Source organism: Triturus cristatus, chromosome 10 (genome assembly GCF_964204655.1).
Source record: "Triturus cristatus chromosome 10, aTriCri1.1, whole genome shotgun sequence".
In the NCBI taxonomy this organism is placed as follows: Eukaryota; Metazoa; Chordata; class Amphibia; order Caudata; family Salamandridae; genus Triturus; species Triturus cristatus.
In genome coordinates, this window is record NC_140593.1 from 796,548,745 (window position 1) to 796,573,262 (window position 24,518).

The 24,518-nt window shown below is 46.6% G+C and overlaps 1 protein-coding gene across 1 annotated transcript in view; it reads right to left on the bottom strand.

The window, feature by feature from the left end:
- The window catches only part of LOC146790012 (uncharacterized), a 450,689-nt gene that overhangs the window by 75,220 nt on the left and 350,951 nt on the right, over nucleotides 1-24,518 (bottom strand). The window contains exon 11 of the mRNA XM_085631249.1: nucleotides 981-1,113. Within this exon, the coding sequence (XP_085487375.1) occupies nucleotides 1,045-1,113 (69 nt within the window). The 3' untranslated portion in view covers nucleotides 981-1,044. The remainder of the gene's footprint in view (nucleotides 1-980; nucleotides 1,114-24,518) is intronic.

Below are 24,518 nucleotides of genomic sequence, written 5' to 3' on the forward strand. Positions count from 1 at the left end.
CTTTGTGCGGAGATTGTTTTTGTGCAGGAAGGGGCACCTTTCTGCACAAAAACAATAAATTGAGGTGACTTCCTCTTCCAATGTGTGCTGTAGAATGCAGCACGCATTGAAAGTGCACCTCGCTACGCCACCCCTATGGTGGCGTAGCATTCTGACGCATTTCCAGATTTACAATTTCTCGTAAATCGGGAAATGGACATGGGTGTTGCGTGGGAACACCCACAGCAACACTCATGTCACGCCCCTAACTTGAAAAGTGTTGCGTGAACAGAGGCGATATTTACAAGCACAGGTTAAGTCACGCAGGGTGACTTTGCCTGTGCTTGTAAATATCACTCAGCAGGCTGTGGCACCGGTGCGTCGCACAACGCGATGCACCGGCAGCGCAAGGGGCTTGTAAATCTGCCCCTACGTTTTTAGCACATATTTAAAAGTACTTTCAATTATATTTTTGCCTTAAAACACATATAACTTTTTTTAAGAATAATAAACTTTAACAAATTTCCCTATACTTTCTGGTAGGGAGAACCCCACCATGGTGATGGGGATCATAACCTGCGTGTAAAAAGTTACTGGTAGTACGGCGGTGGAAGAATGTAAGTAAACACTTACATATAACTCTACACTTGAAAAAGGAATACCAAAAAAGTGTAGATTTACCTCTAGGTGCAGTAGATTTAAATGTGAGTAAATGTGCACATCAATAAGCCCCAGAAAGCGATTTGTTTGTCATGTTAAAAAGTAAAGAAAGTGAGTATTAGTTATTTTATTACATATGCCTATTTCTGGCGTGGTGTTTCGGGGAATTTGCAGTGACTGAAAGTTATTTGAAAAAACATTTCTGGACTTTTTCCACTTTAACTATTGAATTCAACATCAAGGGAATATATATTTTGGAAGCAGTGGACCATTTTCAACAGAAACATTGCATAATATACAACACTTCCCAGCCTAGTGCCACATTGTATTTTATTGTTTACCTTTAAAGTACGATGCTAATTTTTTTATTACAAACGAGTGTATTTGCCAATCAGATGCTTGCAATTAGGACAATAATGGTCTACATCTTGGCAGGATGGAACCAAAAAGGGTATGAAGCAGCAAAGCCAGAATCTGGAATAGAAAGAGAGTAAATGTGAAAACCCGTTCAAACACAAATCTTTTCATTGTTTTAAGTTTCTATGTGCACAATTACAGAACAACACCACTCAAACATGTTCAGATCATTTTCGGAGCCTATGGATCTTGATTCCTCACAGTGTAGCTGTTAGAAATGGGGGTCGCTAGTTGGCAGAGGTATGCACCTTTGTCTAAGTAGGGACCCTTGCTGCTAGTCAGGGTAAGGGGGTCACCCATTTTAGATTACCCCTGCTCTCTCCCTTGGTAGCTTGGCACGAGCAGACAGGCTTAACCTAAATGCAATGTGTAAAGTATTTGTACCCAAACTCATAGCAACACTGTGTAAACACCACAAATGGACACCACACCAGTTTATAAAAATAAAGCACCTTTATCTAAACAAGACCAAAATGGCAAAACTCCAACATACATGTATAAAAATTTGACTTTTAGAACAATTATTTATAGAATAACACTTGTAGAGACAAATAGATCCAACTGGGGCTATTATGACGTCATGACAGGCATAAACAACACAATTCTCAGGGCCAAGGAAGTGGAATTGGCGCCCTTTGGAATGCTGGTCAGTGGGTTGCAGGTGAAGTCTTTGTGTCCCTGAGATTCTTATTCAAGCAGGTTCACAGCAAAGTTCCAGTCTTTGTCCTCTCCTTGGCAGAACCAAGCACACACACCAGAGAGGCAGTATTCTTCCTAACAGCTCTCCAGCTCTTCTCCGTGGCAGAGGTTCCTCTTGAGTCCACAAGTGATCTAATTCTCTGGGCTTTCAGGTCCAATATTTATGCCCCATTTTCTCTTTGTTCTCTTTGTTGCAAGGGCCTCTGAGCCCAGACCAAACCAGTTCTGTCCTCTCTGGTTCCGCATGGCCACAGGAGGTTGAGACAGCATTGTGCAAAGGAGACACAGCCTGTACAGGTACAAGTGAAACTCCTACCACCACTCTAAATGCAGCCAAGGTAAATTCATACCAGCTATGAATCACAGAGGAAAGGCAGAAAACACCTCACCTTTGTGGCTATCTACAGTGAATGCACATCTCCAGCTCTTGTTACTCCAAAACCAGACAATCAGTACACAAACAGCAAAGGCACACAGAATGGTTAAACAAAATAATGCCTTATTTCTAAAAGTCGTTTAAAGGAAACAAGGGACACCGTTCTCAAAAGTGGCATTTTCAAACACACAATTTAAAAACCATCTCCCTAAAAAGATGTGTTATTAAATTCTGAGTTCAGAAAGCCTAAACTCAATTTCTCCATCTTGTCCCCATGGAAAGTTATACTTGTAAGATGTCACAAAGCAACTCCCTTATCAGCCTATGGGACTGATGGCTTTTTAATAGTGAAAAACAAAACTGGCAGTATTTCACTATCAGGACATGTAAAACACAACAGCACATGTCCTACCTTTTACATACACTGCACCTTGTCCATGGGTGTACCTTGGTTCTTCCTGAGGGGTGTCTTACATGTAAGAAAAGAGAAGGTTAGGGCCTGGCAAGTGTGTACACTTGTCAGGTCGAAATGGCAGTTTATAAAACTGCGCCCGCAGACACTGCAGTGGCAAGTTGAGTCCCATTTGAAAAGGCTACTTGTGTGGGTGGCACAATCAGTGCTGCAGGCCCACTAGTAGCATTTGAATTACAGACCCTTGGCACACCCAGTGCACTTTATTAGGGTCTTATTAGTAAAGCAAATATGCCAATTATGGATAACCAATTAATACAACAATTTCCCTAGGGAGCACAAAGCAACTCCCATGTTAGCCTATGGGATAGATAGCCTTTCAAAAGAGAAAAACGAAATTAGCAAGATTTCACTATCAGGACATGTAAAACACACTAGCATATCTCCTACCTTTTACATACACTGCACCCTGTCCATGGGGGTACCTTGCACCTATCTGAGGGGGGCCTTACATGTTAGAAAAAGGAAGGTTAGGGCCTGGCAATGTCATGCATCCAGTGCAGGCCTATTGTCATTTTCCCTATGTGAGCATGAGCAATTTAGCAGACTGCCCTCTACTTTGCACATGTTACTACACAAACTTATTTTGCTTTGTGCCACACTGTACTTTCGCACAGACCTTGCTGTTGTTTTGGTGTTCTGTTCTTTCCTGGGATTTAGTCTGAACACTGTAGAGAAGGTCAAGAAACAATGCCCCTTGTTATTGATTTCTGGTGAGGCCCTGGACCTAGACAAAACACGCAGATGCAGCTGTAGTTTGGTAACATGTGCTTTTGTCATACAGGTATTCACAGATAGGTAACAACACACACTTGGAGAGGGACCTTTCCAAGGAAAAGATTGTGACAACACCTGAGATGTGTGAACTTTCATCTGTGTATGCTGAGGTATGGGGTCTACTGCTAACACCCAAAGATCTTCTGATATATAATCATTTTGCTCCTGTAGGAGGGGCGGGATGTTAGGCTTCCCTGTCTTATATAATGATAGCTCCTTTTACAATTTATGGACTAATTACTATGCTGACCGTATTTGTGTTTTCACTTTCTTACTTATTGTGGCACGTATACTGCATAGTAGAGCACGATAGTTAAAATAAACATTTTAAACTTTCCTCGGGTCTCTGTTAGAACTTACTGTGGACTAGTAAGAGTGTGAGAGCGAAAGGGTGTGTCCAGCAACCACGATTCCTGAGAGGGTTGGGAGTGTTGTGTTCTGGGGTGTCTAATCACTTGTGCCTCTATGAGTGAGTATGAGGGCAAGTGAGACACTATAGCCCATCAGTCCTAGGCTCATGGGTACTTAGGTGGTAGGAGGACTCAGTCCCTGCCTACTAAGGCTCTCTGATCCCATGAGTAGTTCTGTGACTCAACAGAATCCCTGCAACAGCAAGTGGGTGCCCCTGCCGGGTCGACATGGCAGTTTAAAAACTGTGCCGCAGACACTGCAATGACTGGTCTGAATCCCATTTGAGAAGGCTACATGTGTGGGTGGCTTAATTAGTGCTGCAAGCCCACTAGTAGCATTTGATTTACAGGCCTTGGGCACACTCAGTGCACTTTACTAGGATCTTAAGTAAATCAAATATGCCAATCATGGATAACCAATCAGACCAACAATTTCCCTAGGGAGCACTTGCACTTTGACACGGAACAGCAGAGGCAAAGTGCCCACAGCATCTAAGCTGGCAAAAACGAAATCCAGCAGACCATCGAAAATACAGGAGCTGGAGGCAAAACATCAGGGGAAACCACGCTAAGGATGCCAAGTCTAACACGTGTCCCCTACAGCTGAAAACCCACTCTCTTGGGAGTTCTCATTACTAACGCTGGTGAATCTGGGCACCCCATTAGCATTGATGTGTTCTGTACCAGGGTGATTTTCCACAGTAAAGTCCATTCTTTGTAGGGAGATACACCACCACAACAGTTTTGGGTTCTCACCCTTCACCTCATCTGCATCAACCATCCAAGGGGTATGTGGTCTGTCTGAACCCGGAAGTGAGTCTCAAACACGGAGGGAATTAGCTTCGTCAGTGCCCAGACCACAGCAAAAGCATCTCTCTTCAATTTCACTCCATCTCTGTTCCATGGGAAGTAGCTTACTACTGATGAAAACTACCGGTTGTGTATGCCCTTGTCATTCAATTCTGAGAGAACTGCTCCCACACCATGCTCTGAAGCATCTGTATGCACTACAAATTTTTGGGAGAAATTGGGTGCCTTGAGCACGGACGCTGTGCACATGGCAAATTGCAAGGCATCAAACGCGGTATGATAGGTATCAGTCCAGATCACTTTTCTTGGCTGCTTCCTTGAAGTCAGTTCTGTCAAGGGGGCAACAATGGTGCCTTACCCATTGTTAAACCGTCTGCAGTAGCCGGTGAGATCTAAGAAACCTCTTACCGCTGTCCGTGTCGGCATGACCCATGACTGGTATTGCCCATCTGGTGTTGAGAACTCTCTTTAGCCCCATCAATTAAGGCAATCAGCCAGTACCCAAGCTTTAGATCAAACGTGCTGAGGTAAAGGGGGACTCCCAACTGATCAAGTACCTTTATCTAAACTAGACAAGACGAAAACGACAAAAATCCAACATACGTGTATAAAAATATGACATTTAATAATAATAAAGGGGTTTGTAGAGCGCATGGTGACGCCTACCGGCGTATCCCCGCGCTGAGGAATAGAGTCAGAGATCAGAGGAGGGGAAGAGCCTAAAGGGCAAATAGGTGTGTTTTTAGAAGTTTCCTGAAGGTGGCTTCATTTTTTGCTAACCTAATATTGATGGGAAGGGTGTTCCATTTGGTTGCTGCCAGGGAACGAAAAGATCGACCTCCCATTCTGGATTTTTTTATACGGGGGATCATGAGGAGGCCCTTTCCCATCGAGCGAAGTGCTCTGTTAGGCTCGTAAGGGACAGCTAGGTCAGACAAGTAGGACGGTGCACTGTGAGAGATAATTCTAAAGCATAAAAGAAGGGCTTTAAAAAGAATTCTCTTCCTGATGGGCAGCCAATGAAGGGTTGCCAAGGTGGATTTAGAAGCAACTCTTCTGGGTAATCTCAATACTAGCCGTGCTGCCGAGTTTTGTAGTACCTGCAGTCTCCTGATGTTCTTTTCCGAAGTACCAAGAAGAAGTACATTGCCATAGTCCATGCGAGAGGTTACTAGGGCCTGAGTCAAGGTACGCCTGGCCTCCAAAGGGAGAAGGTCCAGGGTACGGTTGAGAGTTTTCATGACCCCAAAGCACTTCCCTACAATTTTATTTACATGGCTGTCAAAGGAGAGTTTGGTATCCACCCAGACACCTAAATTCTTTGCTTCTCTGCCGGGAGTAGGCAGAGGCCCCAGACAGGATGGCCACCACTCCTTGGTCCAGCTAGTGTCCTTGCCTCCAATTATCAACACCTCAGTCTTCGAGCCGTTAAGTTTGAGGCAATGTTGGGTCATCCAATCTGCAAGATTGCTCATGCAGGTTTTAAAATTTTCAGCAGCCAAGGAGGGAACTTGGGACAGGGAGATCAGCAGTTGAGTATCGTCGGCGTAAGAGACTAGCTCTACGCCGTACGATTGGACCACCCCTGCCAGTGGGGCCATATACAGGTTGAACAGGGTGGGACTCAGGGCAGAGCCCTGAGGTACCCCCTGTTCTAACGCTATGCTGTCCGAGAGAAAATTGCCTCTCTGAACCTGAAAGCTCCGGTTGGTTAGGAAAGCTTTCAGCCAGCCCAGTGCCTTCCCGGTGACCCCAGCTTTGTTTAGACACTGTAGCAAGATGAAGTGTGCTACAGTGTCAAACGCAGCACTGAGGTCCAGCATAATGAGTGCCATGGTCTTACCCTCATCTGCGCCTTCCCGTAAAGTTTCAGTCGCTCTCAGGAGCGCTGTCTCTGTTGAATAGCCTGATCTAAAACCAGACTGAGAGCTGTGTAAAGCATTTTGGGATTCGAGATAGGCCATGAGTTGAATATTTGCTATTTTCTCTGCGACTTTGGCTAGGTAAGGTAGCAGAGATATAGGTCTTAAATTGTCTAGGGTATCCTGACTCACATTGGGCTTTTTCTTTATTGGAAGTACGATTGCTTTTTTCCAGTCTTCAGGCAGACAGGCTGTAGAAAAGGAAATTTGTAGCACGTGCCTAAGGTGGGGCTCCAAAACAGCCAGACTAGCAGCTATTATTTTGGGAGGAGCCGGATCCCGAGGGGAACCAGATTTAATACTTTGGCAGATTTTTACAAAGATTTCCAGGGAAGGGACCGTGAAATTACGCAGCAAAGTCATGTCCTGGTTTTATGTTGCCCGAAAAGTTGGCATAGATGTCAGTGATCTTGCCGGAAAAATACTTAGCGATCTTATTGCAAGTATCAACTGAATCATTAAGGGAAATATTATTAGAGGCAGTTACAGAGATTTCTTTAAAGATCTTAAAAAGCTCCTTCGAGGAATTCTCTGCTTCTATAATGCGAATGTTATAGTGGGATGCTTTGGAGGCTCGGATCATTCTATAATAGTTTTTTTGCGCTTCTTTGTAAAGGGTTTTAGTTTTTGGGCAAAAATTGATACGCCATGTCCGCTCAAGTTTTTTACAAGCGGATTTGGCTAGACGTAGTTCGTGAGTGAACCACGGATTAGCTTTATTGGCTCTCTTGATGTTAGTCAGCATACGAATCGGGGCAGTGCTATCTAAAGCAGTTGTGATGCATTTTTGTAGCTGACTATAAGCTGTTTCACAATCAGACCCTCCAGGAGGTCCAGCGTTATCAAATTTCTTAATAAAAGAGTCAAGGGAGAAATTTTTCCATTTTCTACATTGATAGCGATAAGCAGTATCAGAGCTGAGTTCGGTAGCAGGGATCTGTATTTGCATCGGAATCACGAAATGGTCAGACCAGGGTATCGGTAGAGGGGCCAGAGGGAGTACTCCAGTCCAGTTCCCAAAAATGGGGTCCAGCAAATGTCCTAATTGGTGAGTTGGGTCCTGGTTTTTAAGCTCTAGCTGTAAAGAGAGCAGATCAGACTTTATGTCAGCTGCCTCATTGTCAAGGGGGTTGTCAAAGTGGACATTCATGTCTCCCAACACTAGCAATCTGGATTTTCTCAGTGCTAGGTGAGTTGTAGCCTCCATAAGGCTAGATGTAAAGTCATAGAGTCTTCCTGGGGGTCGGTATATAAGGATACCCGAGAGGGAATATTTCGGCCCTATTAAGATGGTAAAGGAGCCTGCTTCACTATGATCTATCGAAAGAGGAGATAGGGAGCATTCTAAAGGTGCCCTAGTTGCTATAGCGATACCCCCACCTCTACCATCCTTCCTATCAAGTCTGGAGAGGGAGTATCCCGGTGGCAAGGCCTCAATTATGACAGGGTCAGAATGCTCATCTAACCAGGTCTCAGTGAGAAACAAGATATTGAGTTCTTCATCCTCAAGGAGATGATAGATTTGATTACAATGCTTCCTAAGGGATCTGCAATTCAATAATGCCGCTTTTAGTAGCCCTTTCGTGTTAGAAGTGGTGAGGCAATTATTATCAGGAGTGAAGGGACATATGTTGCAACCATGTAGCGATATAGCCTCCATAGAGTGTTTGCAGGGGAGTGCAGTATTAGGGCATAGATCCAGCAATACCTGTCTATCATACCGCCTCTCTTGGGACTTGAAGGTGACAGGGTCCGAAGCCCCGCGCCCCGTCCGGCCGCGGACGGGCGCAGACGGGCTTGCCTTAGGCGCGCCTTCGGCGCGCAAACGGCGCTCCCGCTGCGCTCTTCCGCTGCGCTTACGTGGGACGCACATTTATGGAAAGAGGATATGGGCGTGGCCTCGCGTTACCAGCGATGGCGTCCGATGTTTACCCTTTCTACAGCGCTAGAATCCGCTGTTAGTAGGTGCCTGCTGGCGGGAAATGTCTACAACTAGCTCAGGTAGGTGCAGAGAATTAAAATACAAATAATCACAGTTTCACACAAAGTTTTATAAAAACGAGCAAATTACACCTCCGGCTTCCGCCTCAGAGGTCTATCTATTCCAATGTGTCGCGCTCTCCAATCAGCGCTTTCATAGGGTAGGAGGGGGCGTGGCCCAGCGAGTGGGCGTGGCCTCGCGTTACCAGCGATGGCGTCCGATGTTTACCCTTTCTACAGCGCTAGAATCCGCTGTTAGTAGGTGCCTGCTGGCGGGAAATGTCTACAACTAGCTCAGGTAGGTGCAGAGAATTAAAATACAAATAATCACAGTTTCACACAAAGTTTTATAAAAACGAGCAAATTACACCTCCGGCTTCCGCCTCAGAGGTCTATCTATTCCAATGTGTCGCGCTCTCCAATCAGCGCTTTCATAGGGTAGGAGGGGGCGTGGCCCAGCGAGTGGGCGTCGCCTCGCGTTACCAGCGATGGCGTCCGATGTTTACCCTTTCTCCAGCGCTAGAATCCGCTGTTAGTAGGTGCCTGCTGGCGGGAAATGTCTACAACTAGCTCAGGTAGGTGCAGAGAATTAAAATACAAATAATCACAGTTTCACACAAAGTTTTATTAAAACGAGCAAATTACACCTCCGGCTTCCGCCTCAGAGGTCTATCTATTCCAATGTGTCGCGCTCTCCAATCAGCGCTTTCATAGGGTAGGAGGGGGCGTGGCCCAGCGAGTGGGCGTGGCCTCACGTTACCAGCGATGGCGTCCGATGTTTACCCTTTCTACAGCGCTAGAATCCGCTGTTAGTAGGTGCCTGCTGGCGGGAAATGTCTACAACTAGCTCAGGTAGGTGCAGAGAATTAAAATACAAATAATCACAGTTTCACACAAAGTTTTATAAAAACGAGCAAATTACACCTCCGGCTTCCGCCTCAGAGGTCTATCTATTCCAATGTGTCGCGCTCTCCAATCAGCGCTTTCAAAGGGTAGGAGGGGGCGTGGCCCAGCGAGTGGGCGTGGCCTCGCGTTACCAGCGATGGCGTCCGATGTTTACCCTTTCTACAGCGCTAGAATCCGCTGTTAGTAGGTGCCTGCTGGCGGGAAATGTCTACAACTAGCTCAGGTAGGTGCAGAGAATTAAAATACAAATAATCACAGTTTCACACAAAGTTTTATAAAAACGAGCAAATTACACCTCCGGCTTCCGCCTCAGAGGTCTATCTATTTAGAACAGTTATTTCAAGAAGAAACAAATAGCTCTACCTCTGTAACATGCATAAATACAAAGTACGGTGCCAACTGCGAGGTGTGTGGCATCGGGCATAGAGTCACAAGGACCCCCAAACAACAGTACCTAGGAAAACGAAGTCTATGGATGATGCACGGCATTGTGGAGGTGAGGCGTTGGTGCCGAAGCAAAGCCAGTTCCCTGGTTGCCCCGGGGAAGGCAAGGCGTTGAGTCCATGAGGAGGCGAGGTGTCGAATCCAGGACAGGGGAAGTGAGGCGACGTTGGCGGTGAGGTGTCGATTCTGGTGAGGCGATGGGAAGTCAAAGAGTTTTTGAATCCACCCTCATCGGTTATCTGCTCCACGATGATGGGATAATGGCACTGGCGGTGACAGCGTCAGTGCGAGCGCTAGCATCAGGAAGATCGATAACTGCAGGCGTCGAAGGGCGTCGGAGATCCGGTGCATGTCGGGCGTGTGTCATGCACTTCACGAGCAGTGCCCCTGGCTTCATTGCAGTTCGCTGCATCAGTGGCGGCATTGCTGACAGCATCAGAGTTGTTTTTATTGCTTTGCAGCACCAACCACACAATTCTCGGGGCCAAGGAACTGGAATTGGTGCCCTTTTGAATACAGTTCACAGAGGAGTTCAGGTGCTGGTCAGTTGGCTGCAGGTGAAGTCTTTGTGTCCCTGAGACTTCAGAACAGGAGGCCAGCACACACAACCCCTTGGAGATTCTTTTTCAAGCAGGTTCACAGCAAAGTTCCAGTCTTTGTCTTCTCCTTGGCAGAAGCAGGAACTGCAGCCCAACCCAGCAAAGCACACATAGCAGAGAGGCAGTACTCCTCCTAACAGCTCTCCAGCTCTTCTCCACAGCAGATGTTCCTCTTGAGTCCAGAAGTGATCTAATTCTCTGGAGTTTATGGTCCAATACTTCTACCCTATTTTCTCTTTGTTCTCTTTGTGGCAAGGGTCTCTGAGCCCAGTCCAAACCAGTTATGTTTTCTCTGGTGCAGCATGACCACAGGAGGTGGAGACCGCATTGTGCAAAGGCGACACAGCCTATTCAGGTGCAAGTGAAACTCCTACCACCACTCTAAATGCAGCCAAGGTAAATTCATACCAGCTATGAGTCACAGAGGAAAGGCAGGACACACCTCAACCCCCCTTGTGGCTGGCTACAGTGAATGAACATCCCATGCTCCCGTTACTCCAAAACCAGACAGTCAGTACACAACCAGCAGAGGCACGCAAAATACTTCAACAAGAAAATGCCTACTTTCTAAAAGTGCAAAAGCAACAGTTGATGGACAGAATGCAGAACAATGTCACACATTCACCCCAATACAGAGATCTGGGCCTAAATCCATAGTTTTTTTGCTCACCATGCCATTTCAGCTTAGACCCAGCCATATGCAAATCAGTCTTGACCCTGTGCCTCATGGGAACAGTCCAGCCCGAACTGCTAAGCCAGGTCCTCCCTGGACTGGAAACAAGCATCCTAGGACCAGTTTCAGGGTTTCACCCCTCTTCAGCCCGGATAGCTTGATTCCAGTGGCATGGAGAGCATGGCACCCACGTCTGGGCATACCCATCCCACTCGGGGGGACAAATGCAAAAACAATAGTTGATGGACAGAATGCAGAACAATGTCATACATTCACCCCAGTACAGAGATCTGGGCCTAAATCCATCGTTTTTTTGCTCACCATGCCATTCCAGCTTGGACCCAGCCATATGCATACCCAGCCTGATTTGCATATGGTCATGTCTGAACTGGGGTGGCGGAGTGAGCTAAAGAATGATGATGGATTAAACCCAGATCAGTTGACTGAGGGTGAGTGCTTGCAATGTTCAACACTCCGTCCATCATCCCCTTTGGTTTTGCTTTGTTTGCCCTAAGCTGGCAGGGTATGCCCAGACGCGGTTCCCTTGCTCACTTTGCTACTGGATTCAAGATAGCCCGGCTGATGAGGGTTATGAACCCGAAACTGGTCCCAGGATGCTTGTTTCCGATCCAGAGAAGACATGGCTTGGCAGTTCGGGCTGGACTGTTCCCATGAGGCACAGGGTCAGACTGATTTGCAATGGCCATGTCTGAACTAGGGTGGCAGAGTGAGCTAAAGAATGATGATAGATTAAACCCAGATCAGTTGACAGGGGGTGAGTACTTGCAATGTTCAACACTCTGTCCATCAACCATCATCATGGTTTTACTTTCTAAAAGTGGCATTTTCAATCGCACATTTTAAAAACCACCTCCCTAAAAAGATGTGTTTTTAAATTCTGATTTCAGAGAGCCTAACCTCAATTTCTCTATCTTGTTCCAATGGAAAGTTCTATGTACCTCGGTGGCCTGTCCCACCCTTTTATGATTTTAAATGAAATCAAATAAAAGTATTATTGACTGACTGAAAGTTGTATTTGTAAGATGTTACAAAGCAACTCCCATGTTAGCCTATGGGACAGATAGCCTTTAAATAGTGAAAATAGAAATTGGCAGTATTTCACTATCAGGACATGTAAAACACACCAGCACATGTCCTACATTTTACATACACTGCACCCTGCTCATGGGGGTACCTTGGGCCTACCTGACGGCTGCCTTGCATGTAAGAAAAGGGAAGGTTAGGGCCTGGCTAGTGGTTGCACTTGCCAGGTTGACATGGCAGTTTAAAAATACAGAAGGTAGAGTCAAAAAGTCTGCGGAAACCACGCCAAGGATGCCAAGTCTAACAGTAGCCAAAGTGACATCACACTCCCTTTGACCTGAATAACATTCCAAAGAGTGTCGTCATTTGATAGCTTACTCTAAATCTTCACAGGAAGGGATGTTGCGAGACTTTAACCCTGATATCTCCCCATTTCCATAATTACCACAGATAAATGTTACTTTTTGGAAAAAAAATATATTTGAGTTAGGGTGCTAATATGATATGCCAAAGAAGCATCACTCAATTCTTTTTGTCTTACATGAAAAATTATGTTTGCTTGAAGAGGAGGATTTAGTGCCACAATATACAGAACACCACTGGGAACCTACATTTGTTATACTTCAAATTGGCATGACTTAATGGCACCACTAATGTATCCCTTAAGAAGAGATATACTGATAATACATAAGGAAAGGAAAGAAAGACATCGAAAAAATAACAGTAGTTATGTTAAGCTGAAATAATTGATATTGACCATAGCTTAAATATACATTCACGTGTAAATTTATTTCACACTTGCCTGGAGTCCATAAAGGAATTCCTGGCAGATGTAAGCCAGGAGAATAGATTTCGGCCACGAGTGTGGAGCTCTTAACTGCCATAAATTCCACTCACTGGGTGCACTGGAGGGGGGTTCTAAGTGCTTCAAATTGTGGCTTGCCTTGGAAGGGTGTGAATGTCTACAAGCTAGTTCTTTTGTGGGCATTCACAAACCCCTACCATTCCCCTTTCCGGTCTGGAAAAGGTCAAATTGTTACTCCAGCCACCTGCTAGCATAAATCCCTAAAAGGGAAGAAAGTAATACAAAAGAATATATAAAGGGGAATCCATTCCCCCTCTGTGGTGTTCTCTGCCACAGATCTCAGCACAGGAGGAATGGATTTCAAATTTGGAAATGATGTGATTTCCAATAAAACCCACATGGAGCTTTCCATGCTCAGCTCTATCACCATTCCAGAACACCAAAAAGTAGTAATACCAAACTTAGGCATAGGTTTAAAAATAAGAGTGCAGTTTTACTACTATTTATGTGACTCAGCCCCATAATTTAAATGTGAACTATGCTATTGGCCTAAACTATTCCTTATTGATAGTACTTTTTGATTTATGAACACTTGTAAATCACTATCACTAATGAGAAGCCAGAAGGGAAAATTGAGTTCAAACATATTCTTACTCAGCATTCTTAATGGCAACAAGTTGTTCAAAACGTTTCCTCTTTACTTCATCCGCATTTGAATGATAAGGATGTGCTTTACAAAACTGAAGATTGATATTTTGCATAAAAGAAAAGGTATTGCCCTGGCTCCCAGCAGCACCTGCAGAAGGTAAAGATTGCAGCTCATAAGAATGTTAACATTCTGTATTTTGGCATTGACCTTGCCACCTCTGAGGCCAGGGGTTGCAAAGACAGTCCTGTGCATTGCAAGGGACACTCCCGGTTTAGAGTTGAGATCCCTGGTAGTCCCTAAATGATGTTCATGCCTGAACCAGCCCAAAAGAGGGCATGTTCCATAACATCTAGTTTTCATGTGCAATTTGCACGTGATTTCAGCTAATAGTTCATATTGCAGATTTTGCACATGGTTATGTTTTGGACAGGAAATTGTGAATCTGTATTATTCAGCTTTTCCAGAAATACAATTGTGGATGTATGTATATTCGCATAATGCAAAGTATGAAATGTGCCCCGTTTCCCCTCTCCTCAGTCTCGTTTACTGCTGCCCCTTTTCATTCTGTGCCACGATTCTGTGCCCCGTTTCCTTGTACTGCTTGATTCTGTGCTTCTGTCTCGTTTACTGCTGCCCCTTTTTATTCTGTGCCCCGATTCTGTGCCCTGTTTCCATGTACTGCTTGATTCTGTGCCTCTGTTTCGTTTACTGCTGCCCCCTTTTTATTCTGTGCCCCGTTTCCTTGTACTGCTTGATTCTGTGCCTCTGTACGTTCACTGCTGCCCCTTTTGATTCTGTGTCCCTCGCGCTGCCTTCCGTGCCCTCTCGACCCCTACCTCTTTCTCTGCCCCGCTCCGCTCCCCGGACCCGTACCCGCCGCTGCCTCCCCTGCGGCCCCGCCCCCTCCGTGCCCATTCGCTCCACCCGTCCCTCACCTCCCGCCTCCCAGCTGCTCCTCCCTCCCCACCTCCCCATATATGGCGGCCTTTGGCGCGCCTTAGGCGCGCCTTAGGCAAACCCGTCTGCACCCGTCCGCGCCTGGACCGCACCCAGCGCCAGAACCCCTGTCCCCGCACCAGCCATGAAGACCGCCTCTGCTATGATGCCAACACCCTCATCGCTCTCAACCCAGGAAGGACCCACACCTGCTGCAAGGCCGCCCCGAGGCGCACCCACGGCCCCTTCGCCTGCCGGAACTGCCGCTTCTCCTGCCACGAAAGCGCCAAGACACCTACCACGACGGAACCCAACCAGCTTAGATGCATCCTGATAAACACCCGCTCCGCACACAAACACGCCGTCGAACTCTGGGACCTACTCGACACCACATCACCGGACGTCGCCTTCCTGACCGGGACCTGGATGAACGAAGCCTCCTCGCCAGACATCGCCATAGCCATCCCAGACGGGTACAAGATCACCCGCAGAGACCTCACCAACAGGGCCAGAGGAGGAATCGCCATTGTCCACAAAAACACCATCAGGATCTCAACAAACACCAACGACACCCTCAGCACCGCTTAACACATGCACTTCCAGATCCACACGGACCCAAAGACCACCCTAAGAGGCACCCTCGTCTACAGACCGCCAGGACCCCGGCCTCAATTCTGCGACTCCATCGCCGACCTCATCAGCACGCACGCGCTGACCTCCACCGACTACATCCTCCTCGGAGACCTGAACTATCACCTGCAGAACAACAACGACAGCAACTCCTCCACCCAGTTCGACAATCTCGCCAACCTCGGACTGAAACAGCTCGTCACGACGCCGACCCACATCGCCGGCCACACGCTAGATGCCATCTTCTCCTCAAGACCCCACGTCACCTTGAGCCACGCCTCCGAACTCACCTGGACAGACCACCACTGCATCCACTTCTCCTTCTGAAAACCCCTCACGCACCACTGCACACTACAGACCCCTCACCGCTGCTGGGGCAAAGTCACCCAAGAACAACTACAGACAAGCTACGCACTCAACCCTCCGATGAAACCCACCAACCCAGATGAAGGTGCACTCATCCTCGAACGCTGGATGAACGACTGCGCCAACACCGTCACCTGCTGAAAAACCCCACCAGCAGAGACACCAGCAGAAGAGTCAGCTGGTTCACCCCGGAACTCCTCGACTCAAAACGCACCTGCTGGAAACTGGAAAACATATGGCACAGCGTCAAGACGCCAGACAGCCGCACTGCCCACAAAGACGCCATCTGCAAACACCACCACCTCATCAGGACCGCCAAAAGAACCTCCTTCACAGACCGCCTTGACAACAACGCACACAACAGCAAGGAGCTCTTCACCATCGTGAAGGAACTCTCCAACCCCAGCTCCAACGACATCCCACCATCGTAAGCCCTGTGCGACTCCCTCGCCACCTTCTTTCACCGGAAAATCACCGACATCCATGACAGCTTCAGACCCCGGACGACCCCTGCCAACCACACCGCACCGAACCCACCGCACCCCACCGCCCACGACACCCTGACAACCTGGGCCAACGTGAGCATCGAGGACACAATCAAGACCATGGGAAAAATCCACTCCGGCTCCCCATCCGACCCTCTCCCACACCACATCTTCAACAAAGCCAGCAATTCCATCGCACCCCACCTGCACAAAATCATCAACCTCTCCATCGAGACCGCCACCTTCCCTGAGAACTGGAAGCACGCAGAGATCAACGCCCTACTGAAGAAACCCAAGGCGGATCCGAGCGACCACAAGAACTTCCGACCCATCTCCCTGCTTCCGTTCCCAGCAAAGGTCATCGAGAAGATAGTAAACACCCAGCTCACCCGTCACCTCGAAGACAACAACATCCTGGACCCGTCCCAATCAGGATTCCTCAGCAACCGCAGCACCGAGACCGCCCTCATCGCCGCCACAGACGACATCAGGATCCTGCTAGACAACGGCGAGACGGCGGCCCTCATCCTCCTGGACCTCTCCGCCGCCTTCGACACCATATGCCACCGCACACTACGCACGCGCCTCCACGACGCAGGGATCCAAGACAAGGCCCTGGACTGGACCACCTCCTTCCTCTCCGGCAGAACTCAGAGAGTCTGCCTCCCCTCGTTCCGATGCCTCCGAGATCATCTGCGTTGTCCCTCAAGGATCCTCCCTCAGCCCGACGCTGTTCAACGTCTACATGGCACCACTAGCACACATCGCCCGACAGCACAACCTCAACAAAATCTCCTATGCTGACGACACTCAGCTGATCCTCTCCCTCACCAAGGACCCCCTCACTGCCAAATCCAACCTCCACCAGGGAATGAGGCCATCGCAGACTGGATGCAGGACAGCCGCCTCAAACTGAACACAGACAAGACGGAAATCCTCATCCTCGGGTCCAACCCCTTCGCATGGGACGACTCTTGGTGGCCCACGTCACTGGGGTCCCCCCCGGCCCCCACCGACCACGCACGCAACCTGGGAGTCATCCTCGACTCGAAACTCTCCATGACCAAACAAGTCAACGCAGTCTCCTCCACCTGCTTCAACACCCTCCGCATGCTCCGCAAGATCTACAGATGGATCCCGACAAACACGAGGAAAACAGTCACCCAGGCCCTAGTCAGCAGCAGACTCGACTACGGAAATGCCCTCTACGCCGAAGCCTCGTCCAAGCTCATCAGCAGACTACAGAGAATCCAGAATGCCTCTGCATGCCTGATCCTCAATGTCCCGCGCCGCGACCACATCACCCCCCACCTGAGGAACCTACACTGGCTCTCCGTCGATAAAAGAATCTCCTTCAAGCTCCTGATCCACGCACACAAGGCATTCCACAATACCGGCCCTGCCTATCTCAACAGTCGACTCTCCTTCTACATACCCAACAGGAAACTCCGCTCCGCCGACCACGTTCTAGCCACGGTCCCACGCATCTGAAGAACTACTTCCGGAGGCAGATCCTTCTCCCATCGCGCGGCCAGGACCTGGAACACCCTCCCCCTCTACCTGCGACAGACTGAAGACCTGCTGACCTTCAGGAGACAACTCAAGACCTAGCTCTTCGACCAATAGCAGCAGCACCCCCCCCCCCCCCCCCCCCAGCGCCTTGAAACCCTCACGGGTATGTAGTGTGCTTTACTAATTATGTGATTGATTGATTGAAATCTGACGTTCATCTAAAAACTAGTGTTATTTTGTATAGTTCCTATTGCATTTTGTTCTTGATCCTAGCCATAAAGCAGAGGATCAGCAGTACCTAGTGGACATTTGTATTTGCACTTTATTTTAACCACAAGTACAAGGGTGGTTTAGATTGAGGAATAACTTCTGTATAGTTGACTTACACTTAACTGATAGTTGATTAATGCTGAACTCGTAAACATGAAAGCTTACTTTTGCTCCTTTTTCTTCTTCGTTTTTACGTATATATCTTTGCCAATTTGATGATTTTAAAACACAATTGTAATGGTTTTAATTAACTATATGCAATAAAAATTTTTACTTACTTACACTGGAAGCCACCATCTCTTCAGCACAGACAGATAGGTAACCCCTTGTACTTCTCATATCACCTGGAATATTCAGTAGTACTCTTGACCTGGCCATGATCTGACCCATGTGCGGCTGGCACATGTAACAGCAGAGGGACAGGGCGGGTGCTGGGGGAAGTGCACAGACAATGGGATAGGAAAAGTAAAATAACAAAAATAATAAAACCACCTACCTTATGCTCGCCGCATCGACGAGTCGGTGATGCGGCGAGCACAAGATAAGTGGTTTTATAATTTTTTTTAATTTTTGTTTGACTTTCCCTATCACGTCGCCTGTCCACTTGTGTCCCCGCACCACCCCACCGCTGAGAGCTGAGCTGGCTGTGCCTGATCTGACCATGATCTAACAAAAAATACTGTAGCTGTTGTATCTCAGGGTAGTAAGGGAATGTAATGAATCCCCTCTGTGTTATAAGATTAGAATTGTTCTTTACTCTGTAAAGATTAAGAGTATTGTTAACCTACTTTGTAGAACATGTTACTTTTCAGAAAATGATGAAAGTCTGTGTCAGGGCTACCAAAAAATCTAAACCTGTAGACTGTACATTGCCTATGCTTATCTGTAGATGGCTTTTTAAACAAAGTGAGCAGTCTAATGAGTTCAGTAACCTATGTGAAATAACTCTAGGCTGACGGTCGGTGATAATATTCAGCATCTCTTCAACCTTATGTGTGTTCAAGTAGGGAAAGATAAGTTGTTATGGACAATTATTCCATCAGTGCTTAAATTGTGCTGCTGGTTGTAAGTGTTAGACACCAACATTCACTTTTGGGGGCCAAGAATAGACAGCCTTGGCATTTGGCAACCCTATCGATGATCAGCGCCTGTGGCAGGCACATAACAGAAACCTTGGATCTTTGCATTTATATTTAACAATATTAAGCATGAGTCACATTTAGTTCAATGGAGATAAATAGTTCACGCAAAGTAAAGGAGACTTGCCAGGCAGGTGATCTCAATGGAGACTGGGCAAAGCAATTGGTTGTTGAGAGGGTGACTATGAATGCAAGTTGGGTTTCATCCAAATAACTGTGAATTGAGAGCCAAGGGTGAGTCTTAGGGAAAGAAAAGGAGTTTAACAAAGTGAACAGAAACCCTAGACTTCTTTCAGACATGGGAATGTTCAAAAAGCACAATGTTCGCTCACTTAAGGTATATAGATACCTGTTGTGTTCAACATTTATGTGAAATGAAGGTGGGAAGTATTACAGGCAGGGGCAAAAATGGGGTACGAGAAGTGAATAAACTGAACTATTTGATTCAAAATCATAACACTATGGCAATTAGGGCCAGATTACCAAGGCATTTTTCAATTGCAAAGGGTCCGATTTGCGCATCCACTCACCCACCCATACAGCCAGTGACACAGCCACTCACTCACCCAAACAGCTACTCACAGGGCGTAGGGAAATGCATAGTTCTGATTGCCTGCCAACACTTCAGCCAGAAAGTGCTGGAAGCCATCTTGGGACTCGGCTTCACTGAATCCCCCGACAAAGAGAAAATAAAGAAAAGGGTAAGCCTGGGTGTAAAACGCCGCTCCACTTGCGGAGTTTGTGGCGTTTTGGCAACTCCGCGTTCTGCATAGAACGCGGGATTGCCGATATACTACACACTCCGCAACGGAGCAGATTTTTTTGTGCAGGTGCCCCCGGAATGGGTTTTTGCGCATGAGGGAGCAACTTACTGGGTGCCCGCGATCACCGACAAGATTTCCTAGCCAATCGGGAGCGCCACGCGATTTGCTAGGCAGCCGCATGGTCCTGCGCGAGTTTGTGGTCACCAACATATCATTTGCGCGTGTCAGGAGAGTTCCGGCAGGGGTTTTGTGACAAACGCGATTCTGAACGTGCAGGATCTACTGCGACTGCAATCTGGAGAAGGTTCTCTCCCCGAGCAGCATCAAAATCTTCTCGAAATAACAATTTGGAGTGAAAAATACTTCTCAAATTGACTAACTTTAACACCCCTTGTTCTTTTCCCTCAATTTCTTCACTTCTCTTTCTTTGCTTCTCCTTTGCTCTTGGACTATGCTGTGTCCATTTACGGTTAAATGATCCAGTGAAGTCTTTTTGAGTCATATGCCAATAATACAGGCAACTTTAATATTCAACCTTGTACTGATCCTTAATTCACGTTTGATTTTACATACGGCGGTATATATATTTCACCCATGCAATTACGTTTAAATTGACTGTATATAGAGTAGCTAAAATTATGTTGTCTTGAACACACCCACACCATACGGGCACCCTGGTGATCATGATTTTTTGTGATTTCATTCGTCTGATCAGTTCTAAGGGTGTGGTTTTGTCACTTGGGGTGCGGTTGCACTTCATTCACAGTATTCGCCAATGTGTGTTTTGAGTGTTTTGGATAATATGTAACAATGTCTGATACAATGCAATTGTACATCCTTGTAGCCCTGAAGAAGTCGTGGGTTCACTCCCTGACGAACCACGTGTTGGCTGGGCATCGGATCTACATTAAATCAAAGAAAAAAATGTCATATTGGACTACTGTTGTTGTTACGATTTTGGTTGTCCATACTATTAACTTGCTGCATTTATGCTACAATACACAGATTACGTGTGCACAGGCCACCTGTTTTCAAGTAATCATAGGCCATTGTCTTCCTGGGGGGTTCAGGGTTCTCCCCCCGCCTCTGGCACCATTTGGAACTTGCTATTGCTTCACACGTACGCACACACGAGTAGGCGCCATCGCATACCGCATCACTACATCCACTCCTCAAATTGACGTTTGACTATAGTTTGTTGTGCACAGAGTCCTTTTTCTTTTTTTACTTTTTTTTCAACAGGAAGGAAGTGCCCTATAGTTTCCAACTTCCTGTTCCTGTCCAGCAGGCTCCTCCCAGTGCTCTGTCTATCTCCTGGCCACTTTTAATCTGGATTTGGAGCTGGAAGGATCAATCTTTGTGTCTGCTGCATAATATATAATTGGATTTGAGGACTTTGAATTTGATATTTCACAGGTAAGTTGGAAAACTAGTGTTGTTTGTTTGATTGGGGCCATGCACCTAGATTTATTTGTACTTTTCATTGATCTTTTAAATATATTGTGGTGGGTGGCCTGTATTTTCAGTAGGGGCCTAGTTGTTTCTTTGTAAGTAATTTTTCTTCTTATATAAAGAAAACATGTTGCAAAGTTCACTACAATTCCTCCATGTTTTGAAATCAATTTGCAATATTGATTTAATTCACTATGTAGCCCAGTAGTCTGCCAATAGGCCATTCAGCCAGTAGGCCCTAGCTCCTCATGGATGCATGAAACAACTGTTTCTGTGGTGTCAGTTGAATTTAATACAATTTAGCCCATGGATGGCATTGAATTGAAATTCAAGATTTGTTTTTTTTGTTGGTATTTCACTTTTTTTTAAAAATTTGTGTTAATGCCTTTGTTGGATGTGCGTGGCTGTAACTTGCAAACCTTTTTAGCCCTGTGGATGTTTGGTTTTGGCATTGTTGCATTAAAGATGTGTTGTTTGGCATGCCTCCTTTGTCTGACCAGTGTGTGAGTGTGTTTGCAATAGTAGGCCAGCATTTGCCTTGGATCCCCATGTGGCCAGGGGCCATTTTGTAAAGTCTGTGTCCATAGGCCTGCTTGTGTTCATTGTTTTCTAGGCTTCCTGCTTGTTGTTGTGACCATTTGGCTGGTGTCCATTTTGTGGAGGCAGTCAGTGTGCTTTTGCCATAGGCCTCCATGTCTTCCCTTTGTTCCTCTTGGCTTATTGCTTCTTGTTGTGGCCTGGCCATATGGCTGGCGGACAATTTGTGAAGGCAGCCAGTGTGCTTTTGCCATAGGTCTGCATGTCTCCCCTCTGTTCCCTTTGGCTTATTGCTTCTTGTTGTGACCTGGCCATTTGGCTGGTGGCCATTTTCGGGAGGCAGCCAGTGTGCTTTTGCCATAGGCCTGCATGTCTTCCTTTTGTAGGCTTATTGCTTCTTGTTGTGACTTGGCCATGTGGCTGGCGGTCATTTTGTGAAGGCAGCCAGTGTGTTTCTGCCATGGGTCCGCATACCTTCTTTTCTGTGGCCATGTCTTCTTCTTTCTCGTTGTAGTTTTGAAAGCAATATTTTCTTATTTTTTTCAGCAAAAATAAATGTTGCATAATTCACTACATTTTTCCCATGTTTTTTAAAAAATGTGCATTTTTTTTTTTAAAGATTTTTATATAGCGCAAACTTGACCCAAATCCAATCGGGTATCAGAGCGCTTTACATAGCACCAGTTACGTTACATGAGGACACACATTAATTTTTTTTGTTAGGCACGGGGAGATTAAGCGATTTGCCCAGTATCACAGGATGTTCAGCGTCATTACCGAGACTCAAACCCAGTTCCCCAGGTCCGAGGACGAGCGCCCTAGCCATTAGGCCAACTCCTCTCCCCTCTCAATATTGATGTGAATTGATTCACTCACTATATGGCCTAGTCTGCCAATTGACTTTCCAGCCAATAGGCCCAGAGCTGCTCATGGGTGCATGAAACAACTGTTTCTGTGGTGTCTGATGAATTTAAATATCATGTAGGCCATGGACGGCATTAGATTGAAATCCAGAATGTGTGTTTTTGTGGTATTTCTCTTTTTTATGTGTGTTAAGGCCTATGTTGGATGTGTGTGGTTGTTACTTGCAAACCATTTTAACCCTGTGGATTTTCGTTTTTGGCATTTTTGCATTAAAGATGTGTTGTTTCTGGCCAGTGTGTGAGTGGGCTTGCATTGCAATAGTAGGCCAACAATGCATTGACCTGGGTCTCCAAGTGGCAGGGGCCATTTTGTAAGGTGTGTGTCCTTAGGCTTGCTTGTGTTCATTGTATTCCAGGTCTCCTGCTTGTTGTTTATTTTTTCATTTTTTTTATTCAGTTTTAGAAGTGACATGATTTGGCATCAATGAACCTTAACCCCATGTCTGCTATATGATGTGCACAACAGTATTCATTGTCTAGGGATTGTTCCATTGTCATTTGTCAGCTGCAGCTCCCTGATTGTCGCATCCCACGTGATGCACAATGCACATAAAGCAAACCGTTACAGTTGTATTTTGTTGTTGTTCTTCTTCTTTCCTTCTTATCCTTCCTGAATGAACTGTACAGTACACCACGAAAGCCTTCGTTGTTGTCAAAGTCTCACAAATGGTTACACTGTATTGTTTATTTATTTACATTTTCTTTTTATTAAATTTCAAAGAAAACTTCAGGGCACGTTGCTGACATTTTGATGTTTTCAAGCGAAATTAAGCGGGAGTATCAAGCAGTGATCCATAATCTTGTACATTATAGTTGGACATAAGAGTGATAAGCATTTAATGACCCACTGTCTTTTATAGCAACTGTCTTCCCTGAGTGAATTCAAGGGTGCCATGCAAACTCCTATGAAGAAAAAGAATAGAGATAGAAGAGGGAGAGCGGGAGGGAGGGTAAAGAGAAGGGGGGAGTGTAGGGACTATTTCTGGCCCTTATGGGGCAGTTCTTGCCATTTGCAGCGGGGAGCTCTATGCTCCTACAAATGGTTACCATGATCGGTGCAAAGTGCCAATGCCTCCTCCAATGTGGATTCCCTTCGGTCAGGGGGCTGAGAGTCTAGGTAACTTTGTAGTGGTGCCCATATGTTCTTCATTCGCGACTGTGTGGGCATTCGTTCCCAGTAATTGGACAGCTGGTTGTGACAGAACGCTGCATCCCTGAGCCATTGAGTCATTCTCGGGCTGTGCCTACAGTCCCAACATATTGCTACCCTCCACTTTGCCAACAGTAGCAGCATAGCCACCAATTTGCTGTGCTCTGCAGACACTCCGCGCACATACCCCAGCAGGGCCACCAGAGGGGAGCATTTAATTTTGTCATCTATTAACAAGGCCAGCACATCAAAAATTCATTCCCAGTACCTCGCCACCTCCGGGCATTCCCAGGCCAGGTGCAGGAAAGAGGCCTCTGGGGCTAGACAGTGCACACATTGCGCATCCTCACTCAGCCCAGCTTTATGCAACTAGACAGGGGTCCTGTACAGCCTGTGAATGAACTTGAAAAACATAAGCCGCAGTCTGTAATTGTGTGACATTTCCTTAATTTGTGTGCAGCAATAAGCCCACGTGCCCTCCTTAAAGGGACCTCCCAGGATCTTGTCCCATTCGCACTGCGCAGGATGGACACATACCGGCGACGCACACTGCATTCCAGAATACAGGCGGGTAATAAGTTTCCGCAGTGAGGGATTCACTAGAAACTCCTCCAACACCTGAAATGTTGGTGGCACCACTGGCAAGGAAACAAAAAGTGCGCACAATGTTGCTCTTAGCTGATCGTATGCCAGCCTGTCCAACATCCTGGTGTGGTCTTTTCCGAGCGCCTC